Source organism: Parasteatoda tepidariorum, chromosome 6 (assembly GCF_043381705.1).
Source record: "Parasteatoda tepidariorum isolate YZ-2023 chromosome 6, CAS_Ptep_4.0, whole genome shotgun sequence".
NCBI lineage: Eukaryota > Metazoa > Arthropoda > Arachnida > Araneae > Theridiidae > Parasteatoda > Parasteatoda tepidariorum.
The window spans coordinates 67,138,052-67,149,472 of NC_092209.1; the positions used below are offsets into that span (position 1 = coordinate 67,138,052).

Here is an 11,421-nt window from a genome sequence, read left to right on the forward strand (position 1 = left end):
TGTTGGGCCCAAGCATTATAAATGTGAATGCACACTTTAAATATTGCCAATGATTTCCCCATCATTTTAAATTTAAAAACATTAATCTGAAGACAAAATGTTGAGTGTAGATATAGATTCCTAAAACACGGTTTCAAAGTATCTGTCTTTGGATGGAGCTCCCACTCTGCATTTTTGCATTATAAAACCAAGTGAGAGGTTTTCTTGGACGATGGGTTGGATTTTGTCATTGGAATCCGTCATTCACTAAGAATTTTGGAATTAAATGACTAAGCAAAATTAATTACTTTTGATAGTTAAATAAGACAAAAATTAAATTTTTTTGCCATTAAATCCTCGTTATTGGATACATAATTTATTGAAAAAAGTTATTTAATCTTCATTTAATTTATAAGTCAACCACCGAAAATAAATTACATAAAATATATTTGATCAATATGAAGTTAATAACATTAATAATTTATAAGGCAAAATGTTTTCTCTCGCAGTCCCAACAATTCTCTACAAAAATAAATAACTATTAATATTAATATATTATGTTCAAATGCTAGATGTATTATAAAAAGCTGTATCGCAAAACATATTTTCATATATTTTAATGGTATACCATTAATTCCTCTGTCACTTTATGTAGTGTATTATTATTATTATAAAAACAGTTGAATTTAAATTATAATTATGAAATATTATTATTAAAAAATATTTTTCAACCAGACAATTAAGTTTAATATAATTTATTTAAATAACCGTAATAGCTATCGCCCCTAAAACTGTCTCAAAAAATTTATAAATTAAAAGAAAAATAATAATTTCGAAAATTTTGGTACCCTTTGAAATAAATGATAAATAAAAAATAGATATACTTCACCAGAAAAAAAAGTAGGAAAAGACACCTTTATTTGTACTTTAGTAAAAACTTTATTTAAATTATTAATTAAAATATAAATGAGTCGAAAGAAACAATTAATATATTTAAATAAATCCAATATAATGTTAATAAATAATTTAGTTTTTAAAAATTCTATGAAAAATTTTATACGCTTTAAGGAAAAAAGAAATAATGTTCTTTTATTTTTAAATTTTTTGTTGTTGGTGAAACAATGACAACCCATCAAACAATGACAACCCATTACCAATTTCACATACACAGGTAGAAAAGCATAACTTATAGCTATTGTACCGATGAATTAGTTTCTGTAAAGTGGCGCTGTTGTCAACGTCGGCGCGATAGCTCTGAGGCTATCTTACCGATAGTCGGTGTAATAGACACTGCCTTATTGTTTACATTTCAACTGAAAACACCATCCATTGGAACGCGACCTTAAAGGCACTAATGTGAAAGATAGGTTTCTTAAAATAATCTATATTATATATAAATTTATAGAAAATTCTATTTTGTATACAAATATGTTCTAATTTAAGGAGTGTTGACACAGAATGTGATAAATGCATTTTCAAACATGAGAGAAAAGGATCATCAATCTCTCATTCTTCCAATCAATCAGTGGTGTTTGCAATCAGAAGAGGTGTGTTCGGTGAATTGTGACAATGGTCTTTAAAAACACAGAAATAGTGCTTTCTAAAAACTAATGTGTGTGAATTCTGAGATGCAAACGAGACTTCATTAGTGAAATACTTTACTCTCCAAAAAATCTACCAATCATGCCATCTTTGGAATCTACAATGCAGTATGAATGCTGTCTTCAGAAACGGATAAGCTCATAGTAGCTTCCTCTACTGATAGTAGATTCTGTAGTAGCTTCCTCTACTTTTTAAAAACTATCCCAAGATTCTGGACATCAGGTGTGTTGAAGTAGGCAACTGATAACGCTACCTACTCTCACCGCAAATATGTACTTATTTGTTGAAAAATTGCTGTGATAAACTTTATTGAAACATACTTTCTTATACCGCAGACTACTTTAATTCACCCTTTTTGTGCAAAGAAAAGCTTTAAAAAATTGTTTTTGATTTGCCCCTACTTTGATTAAATTTATAAGCCATAATCTTACAAATGTAAAGTGAATTATCATCATAGTAATGGAATCATTGTAGATAATCATTGTTATCTTCTTTATACGGAAAAAAAATTGATATGAATGATAAAATATCTCCTTGCTGGCAATAAATAAAATTCATATTGTACATGCATAAATCTTTTTTTTTTTTTTGAAGATTACGTTTTCTGTACCATTTATATAATCAATTAACTCTATTCATAAAGTGTGTGTCATTTCTTTCTGGCAAAAGGAAATATGATTATTAAAGGCAATCCCATTCTATGTTGGCAGTAACAATCTATGTTGTGATAGTAACAATCTGTGTTGTGATAGTAACAGCAAATACTATCTGTGCAATGTGTGCTACAGTTGCAATGATGTTCTGACGGAAAAATATTTACATGTATGAAAATTTAATGCTTTTAGTTTGTGTGTTTATAAGTTTCCAAGTGTAGTTCATAATTATACTTTTTTAGTGTAAAACATTTTACTTCTGTTCTAAAAACTTTACAAACAGAAGTAGTTTCATTTATTGGTTTGAGTTCATAATATGGAAATAATTTATTTGAGCAGTCATTGTGATAAATTAATCAAGCAAAAAAGAATAATTTGGCTAAAGTAACACATTGAACAAACTTCTGATGCAGTGCATTATTAAACAGTTACCTATAAATAGATTAAAATTACAGTTGCAGATAATTAAGCTGTCTGTCACTTTCATAAAACACATATGATTTGATATTTATACACAAATTTAAATTTTGATTTTCCTGTTCATACTGAGAAAATATTTTTTGTATTCTGTTAAGGCAATTTCATACTCGATAATAGAATTAAACTTTTTTGACCTTCTCATATTTATGGTAATGAATACAAGCTTGATTTTCTTGTGCCTGATGGAACATTGATATAAAAATTGGCAAATAAAGTTTTTTAAAATAGATAATGTTAAACCTTATAAGCTTGTTAAAGTGAAAACAATTTTATTTTTTGCATTTCTTAATTTATAATGAATTATATTTCTGCCGTGTCTGTGTGAATAAATTACTAATGAAATCAAATTTGATAATTTCGTGTTCATTTTTATAATATGTCCTAATAACAAATAACATTAATTTTACTCTATCTCTAAAACTGCATTTATTACATGGTATACCAAATTTAATTTAATCTAATACTTCAGGTTGTACATTGTTACTGCAGTTTTTTGTGATAAAATTAATATAAAGTGAAATAATTTAGTTTGTGAAAAATAGAAAACATTACCATCTCAATATAATATAAATTAATGTTTTCCCAGATGCATCTATTAATAAATCATTTGCCTGCTGTAAGGTGATAATATTTCTATAGTATTATATTTTACTTAATTAAAGATTTATTTAAAATAAGGGACTTGATACAGCATGCTCTTTTTTGTATCATATGTTATTAAGGGCCTAATTTAATTCCGACTGAGTATCATCCTCTAAGTAAACCTTATTCTTGTTATTCTAACAAGAGTTTTTCAGAAAAAATTCGACAAAACACTAAAATTCATACTGGTGAAAAATCTTATTCTTATAGTATAAAAAATAAGAGTTTTTCACAAAAAAGTAATCTGACAAAACATAGTCATATTCATACCTAGTGAGAAGCTTTTTTTCTTGTAGAATATAAAAGTTTTTTAGAAAAAAGTAATGGCTAAACACAATCGTACTGATACTGGTGAAAAACCTTATTCTTGTAGTTTATGTGATAAGAGTTTTTCACTAAAAGGTAGTCTGATCACTCACAGTCATGTTCACACTGGTGAGAAACATTCTTGTAGTATATGTAATAAAAGCTTTTCACTAAAAGGTAGTCTGAAAATACACAGCCGTGTTCATACTGGTGAGAAGCCTTATTCTTGTAATATATGTAACAAGAGTTTTTCAGAAAGAAAGACTCTAAATAAACACCGTCATATTCATACTGGTGAGAAGCCTTATTCTTGTAATATATGTAATAAAAGTTTTTCACAAAGAGTTAGTTTGAAAAATCACAGCCGTGTTCATACTGGTGAGAAGCCTTATTCTTGTAGTATATGTAATAAAAGTTTTTCAACGAGAGGGATTCTGAACCAACACTGTCTTGTTCATACTGGGGAGAAACTTTATTCTTGTAGCATATGTAATAAAAGTTTTTCACTAAAGGGTAGTCTGAAAATACACAGTCGTGTTCATACTGGTGAGAAGCCTTATTCTTGTAGTATATGTAACAAGAGTTTTTCAGAAAGAAAGAATCTGAATAAACACAGTCTTGTTCATACTGGTGAGAAGCCTTATTCTTGTAGTATATGTAATAAAAAATTTTCACGAAAAAGAGTTCTCGTTGCACACAGTCATGTTCATACTGGTGAGAAGCCTTATTCTTGTAGTATATGTAGTAAGGGTTTTTCACAAAATGGTAATCTGGCAAGACATAGTCGTATTCATACTGGTGAAAAGCCTTATTCTTGTAGTATATGTAAAAAACAATTTTCACTAAAAAGTTATCTCACTAACCACAGTCATGTTCATACTGATGATAAGCCTTATTCTTGTAATATATGTAATAAAAGTTATTCACTAAAAGATAGTCTGAAAAAGCACAGTCGTGTTCATACTGATGAGAAGCCTTATTCTTGTAATATATGTAATAAGAGTTATTCACTAAAAGATAGTCTTAAAAAACACATTCATGTTCATACTGATGAGAAGCCTTATTCTTGTAGTATATGTAATAAAAGTTTTTCACTTAAAGGTAGTCTGATCAATCACAGACTTGTTCACTCTGGTGAGAAACCTTATTCTTGTAGTATATGTAATAAAAGCTTTTCACTAAAAGGTAGTCTGAAAGTACACAGCCGTGTTCATACTGGTGAGAAGCCTTATTCTTGTAGTATATGTAACAAGAGTTTTTCAGAAAGAAAGAATCTGAATAAACACTGTCGTATTCATACTGGTGAGAAGCCTTATTCTTGTAGTATATGTAATAAAAGTTTTTCAAGGAAAGAGATTCTGAACCAACACTGTCTTGTTCATACTGGGGGAAAACGTTATTCCTGTAGCATATGTTATAAAAGTTTTTGACTAAAAGGTAGTCTGATCAAACACAGTCATGTTTGTACTGGTGAGAAGCCATATTCTCGTATATGTAATTAGAGTTTTTCACGAAAAAGTCATCTTGCTACACATGGTCATGTTCATACTGCTAAGAAGCCTTGTTGTAGTATATGTGAGTTTTTCACATAGTGTGACTCTGAATAAACACTGTCGTGTTCATACTGGGAAGAAACCTTATTCTTGTACTGCATGTAATAACATTTTGTCACTAAAAAGTAGTCTGATTAGACATAGTCGTGTTCATACTGGTGAGAAGCCTTATTCTTGTAGTATATGTTAAAAAACTTTTTCAAGAAAGAATTATCTAACTATTCACAGTCATGTTCATGCATTTTAAAAGCCATATTCATGTTTATGTTAAAGGTTTTCCTTTTTTTTCACTTAAAGTCCATCTAATTTATTGTAGTTTTATTCATACTGATGAAAAACCTCATTCTTTAAATATATAGATATTTTTTTAAAGAAAGTGTTTTTAATTTTTCATAATCTGACTTTACTGTTTGTGTAACCTTTTTGTTGTAGTATGATGGAGTAAAAGCTTTTCTCAGAAATGTCATTTGACTAAATACAGTATTGTTGATACTATTGACACACCATATTTTTGAAGTATATGGTAAAAAAATTTTTTAAATAATAGGGATCTAAATGTTTGCATTCATGTTCATGTTGGTCTTAATTTACCTTGATTATTGGATTATATTACTTTATTTACAAGCAGTTATGTTTGACTGAAATATAAATTGTTATATATTTTCTTAGCGTTAGAATGATGAGTTCAAGTTAATATGTTTTTTTTAATAAAAAAAAAATATTCTAGCAACTTTTAATTAAAGTTATTTGTGATATCTTTTATTTAATTAATCTTTTCTAACACATGTTGTGCTTATTTTTTGTTGAAGGATTTGGATATATGCACTCTGTTTTAAAAGTAGCTCTAGTATTTTTATTATTAAATAGGTTTTTTTTTCCCCTTTAAAAAAAAAGACAAGTGGTGACTTTTGGTATTATTATTTGTAATGAAAATTTCACAGAAAAAATTTAAATTATATTTGGTAAATAACATTCAGAAGTTGTCTGTCTTTTATTGTTAGGTAAAATGTAATAATCAATTGAAATTTATAATTTTTTTAAGTTTTCAATTTTTAGATATGTTACCGGCAAAGTATGAAATGATGGCATTGTATAGAATGCCGGATGTTTTCAGGCAAAGTATGAAATGTGAGAAGTATTACATACTTTCCCTAGGTATTGTATAAAATGCCAAGGTATTCTATAGAATGCCAAATGCTATTTAGGCAAAGTATGGTGAGGTTATTATGTAAATGATGTGCATGTTACTGTGAATGACCGAAATCGGTGGTTGTGGACTTTCACCGGTGAATGTTGACACTCACATAGTCGCTTCGGTGAATGTCTGAAATATTTATTACATCAGATTTGATATTAATTTATTCGTGGATGTTATTACATTTATTCGATATTTTAATACTTACTGACGATAGATTAGAAGAAACATCAGTGTACCGGGCAATGGCACTTGACCTTAAAAAAGCATCAGTGTAGGGCAGGGGTGTCAAACTCGCGGGCCGCATGCGGATCATTACAAACATGTTTGACATAATTAAAGTATTCAAATATAAACTATTTCTTTGGGAAAGGCAACTGAAAAATGAANAAGCAAAGTAAAAATATTTTGGAAATGTGAATTAGAAACGAAACCAGTATATAAAATTAAAATATACTTTATTTATAAACTATGCGGATTATTTTAAATTGTACGCTCGAAAATGTAAAATTCTAATTGGCTGAAATGGAGACCGTTTCACATTAAGCTATCAACTAGATAGTACATATTCAGGTTTATCCTACTACCGTGAGGTAAGTTGGTTATCTTGCCCCAAGGTTCTCAAACAATTCTGGGATTCGAAAGAAGAAATATGTAAGTTTTTACATACTAAAAATCAAGATACGAGCCTGTTCCCCGATTAAATATGGTTGCAAGATTTATCTTATACGGTTGATATAACCCAACACTTATCCGATTTAAATTTATTGTTGCAAGGCAAGGATCAGATCATTACAAACATGTTTGACATAATTAAAGTATTCAAATATAAACTATTTCTTTGGGAAAGGCAACTGAAAAATGAAGATTTAACGCACTTCCCAACGTGCAACAAGAACAAATCTAGTTTAGATGCTGCTGCATCGTAACAAAAGTAAGCAGAAAAAAATTTCAAATCTTAGAACAGATTTTGAAACAAGGTTTAAAGATTTTAATTCTTTGGAAGACAAATTTTGTCTGTTTTCTTCGATTTTCTCAATAAATATAGACTCAGTACCCAGTTATATGCAAATGGAAGTGATTGAGATTCAGTACTATTCAATTTTGAAGGCAAAATTCATTGAAGTGGGTGTGCTTGAATTTTACGAATATTTACCGCAAGGTTTGAAAATACTCGAAAATTCGCATATGAAATTATTTAGCATTATATACGCGAGTTTGACACGCATTACATTACGCGAGTTTGACACCCCTGCCCTACACTGATGCTTTTTTAAGGTCAAGTGCCATTGCCCGGTACTCCAAACACTGATGTTTCTTCTTATCTATCGTCAGTAAGTATTAAAATATCGAATAAGTGTAATTATATCCACGAATAAATTAATATCAAATCGGATGAAGTTTTGAATTTGTCATTTTTTAATGCCATTTATCGGAGATGTATTTTATACTTTGCTGGTTTCTCATTCGGCATTCTATAGAATGCCTAGGCAATGTGTGAAATATAAATCATTTCATACTTTGTCGGCTAACTTTATGCATTTTATACAATGCCGGATTTCATACTTTGCCGGTAACAGATGCATAAAATAACTTGTATATAACACTTAGGCTATCGGGATACATATTTCTCACAAATAAGATCAATAATATTTAACCAATTTTAAAATCTATTGAGTACTGATTCAAAGTCATATCATATATGATTACATCAAAGTTTGACTAACTTCAAAATATCTGTTAAATGCAATTTTATGTGAAACTAAAAATCCAGAACTCAAAAATAAAATTAATTTAGTCAAAGGTTTAATTAGTTAAAAATTTTACTTTTCTGAATAACGATTAGTAGTATTGAATTATAGTCTTTATATAAATAAGAGTTATTCATAGAGTTTAAATGTTATTAAGTACCATTGAGAATTTACATTAAAGAAATAGTTTGAAAATTATAATTTTTATTTATATTTTAAAGTGTTTAATTTGGAATGAACTGAGAGTTTTAAAACATTATATTTTCCAGTTTTTAAATAGTTTCTGTAACAGAGCGGGGTAGTAATAATTATACTTATGCGACATAATACAGAATGAACATTCATTCATTAGCATGGATTAAAGAAATATGAATTCTTACACAAACGAAAAGTTTTATCAAGCGGGCGTCTTAAAAGTAGCTTACACACCTTATTTGTAGTAGAGGAGTATAGAAAAGTTAGAAATTTCTAAAAGCCAGTATATTATGTTACAGAAAAGTAACAAAATTGCATTTTGATTTTCCAATTTTTTTTTTTAATTATTTTTTTTATATTTATTTTCATTTTTTTCATAGTTATTTTCAATTTATTATCTAAAAAATAGTGGTCTAAGGTTTGTTCATTATTTGTAAAAGCCAGAAGCACTGATAGCAGCTTTGAGGAATGTACTATGATGTGGAAGCATATTTTTACTAAATTAATTTCGAGCTTTTTTGTTCAATTTGTAGCAGTATTCATTTGAAAATAAAGTGCTTTGAATCATGTTTAAGGTTAATTTAGACTTTTTTTTTCTTTTTTTCCAAAAAATTACTTCTCTTGAAATTTATTTATGCTGAAAGAGGTTAACTTAATGTGCAAAAATAAATTTATGATGTTCACTAGAGGAATTAAAACATATGGATAAGGTTATACTCATGAATATCATTCTTAAGAATGAGAGTTTGTTAATTAAACAATTTCACGCTCAAATAACATTTATCTCATATTTACTTATGGCTATTGTAGGATTCAGTGTTAAGATTTAATCTCATTTAAAGTGCCATAAGACAATGCATGCAATTTATTAAAATATTAATTGCGATTAGCTTCATTATTTTTCTTTCTTAAAATTATTCATGGCAATTAATCAAAAGAAAAACACTCAACAACAAACAGCACCACATAGTCATTAAGTCACTGTTATTTGTAATTTTGTTGTTAAGAAATATTGTTTTTATGCATATAAAATGTACTTTGGAAAATGATTATTCTCATCTCCAACAAAATAGTTACATATTTTATAAAGCCTTTCTACCTTAGAAGAAGCATCAGTAATTTTTGTTTATAAAATATCGAAATTTTCAATTATTTCAAATATGTTACATTTCATTTTTTGTTGTTGTTGTGAATTTACGTCGCACTAGAGCTGCTCAATGGGCTATTGGCGACGGTCTGGGAAACATCCCGGAGAATGATCCGAAGACATGCCATCACAATTTTGATCCTCTGCGGAGGGGATGGCACCCCTGCTTCGGTAGCCCGACGACCTGCGCGCGAAGTCGAGCACCTTACGATAGCGCAGTTTAACGAGGACCAATACCGCACACCCTCGGTCCCTACGCATACTGATCCAAGTGGTCACCCACCAGCACACTGACCGTAGCCAGTGATGCTTGACTTCGGTGATCTGCTGGGAACCGTGTCTTAACGATCAGTCCTCTGCGGGACGGATCGTCTGTTTAACGATGGTCATAAAATGGACGAGAGTGGACCACGTGCACCTTGGAGCAGATAAATTTTGCATTTCTTATAATATAGTGAATACCTGTAACAAAAGGTACTATCTGTTTTAATGTGGGCCATTACAAATTTTCCACGCATCTACTAAACCAAAACTAGACAGAACAAAACCTTGTAAAAGTCACATTTAACACGTTCACGCAGGGAAAAGTGGAAATACTGGTAGAAGAACTATTTCAATATTAGATTCGGGAGGAGTTAATCTATTCTCAACAATAACAATTCACTGTAAAGAAATTTTTCAAGGCGAAGAAGCAATTCAATATAAAAATTGCATCCGTTAAAAACAATTGGTAGTTATGGATTTTTATTATTCCCGGAAAAAAACTGAAATTTATTGTTACCAATTTTGACTCCGGTGCGCTGCCAAGATGAGAAAATCTAGCGTGACCCACCGGTGGGTCACCCCGGCGTGAACGTGTTAAAAACAGAACTAAAGGGGATTAGTAACAAAATGTTTTCTTTATTATCAAATACCAATTTTTGCTCTTTTTTTTTCGATTTAGAAAAAAGAAAAAAATATATATATATAAAAGAACAGGTTATTTTTGTTAAGCCTAACAAAATCAAAAAATTGTGTGCATGTTGTTGAAACTAAAAATAAATTTAACTCACAAATTTATTTTATAAATAATTGTTATTTATTTCTCTTTTACTATCATCGTTAAATTTATTTATGAATATTTTTAAACACCTAGTACTAAAATTGTATTAATCATGAAAATATATTTCCTAAGCATAATAAATGTTATTAGATATCTGTATGATTTTGTTTAAATCTTAATAGTTTCTTCTTTTGTTAGATTACATTAAAAAATTTCCGCAATTACTGTTGTATATTTTTCGAATTTATATTTTAATTTTATTCTTATTATTCAAACAATAATTATATTTCCAAATAAATCCGCGCGTGGATGCGTTGTATGCTTGTAGCTTTCTTTTCTTGTTTGTTCACTGTGCAAGAAGTCAGATCGGATAAAAATATTTTGACGTCATTGCTGTTGACAATTAGTTAGTGAAATAGTCTAGAAAATTAAAATAAAACTTTACTGAAAAAATATACTGAAGGCTCTAAAGACAACCAGAAAATTTGAGCGCATCAAAGTAAGTTTCCTGTCAGAACCTCGAGAAAGTATTTGATTTGAGAGTCAGCCTGTAAGTAAGTGTTGTCTTATTTCAATCGTAAAAAGGTGCCCCAAAAATTCTGGGTAGTTTTCCATGTGAGGCATTTATGGATGGTGTTTTCTACACTAGGGAACGCTGCAAGCTTGGTACCGCCTAAATTTCCGAGTTACTGTTTCCGTTGTATTTTAAAGCCATTGGGCATCATTGTGTTTTGAGATTCTTGCAAACAATGTATTTGATTACTTATTACTTGTTTTTACAATGCTAACAATACTGGTGTTTACAATGCTAAAAGTGTTAACACTAACGTAAGATGGTGCACAGCTTGCAACAAGAACAAACAGTAATAAACTTAT

The 11,421-nt window shown here is 29.3% G+C and overlaps 1 protein-coding gene across 1 annotated transcript; it reads left to right on the forward strand.

The window, feature by feature from the left end:
- Window positions 1-35: 35 nt before the first annotated feature.
- On the forward strand, window positions 36-5,957 carry LOC122269330 (zinc finger protein 271-like). The gene has a single exon (XM_043041867.2). It carries the CDS (start codon window positions 3,680-3,682, stop codon window positions 5,090-5,092), a length of 1,413 nt encoding a protein of 470 aa, XP_042897801.2. The 5' UTR covers window positions 36-3,679; the 3' UTR covers window positions 5,093-5,957.
- Window positions 5,958-11,421: the final 5,464 nt, after the last annotated feature.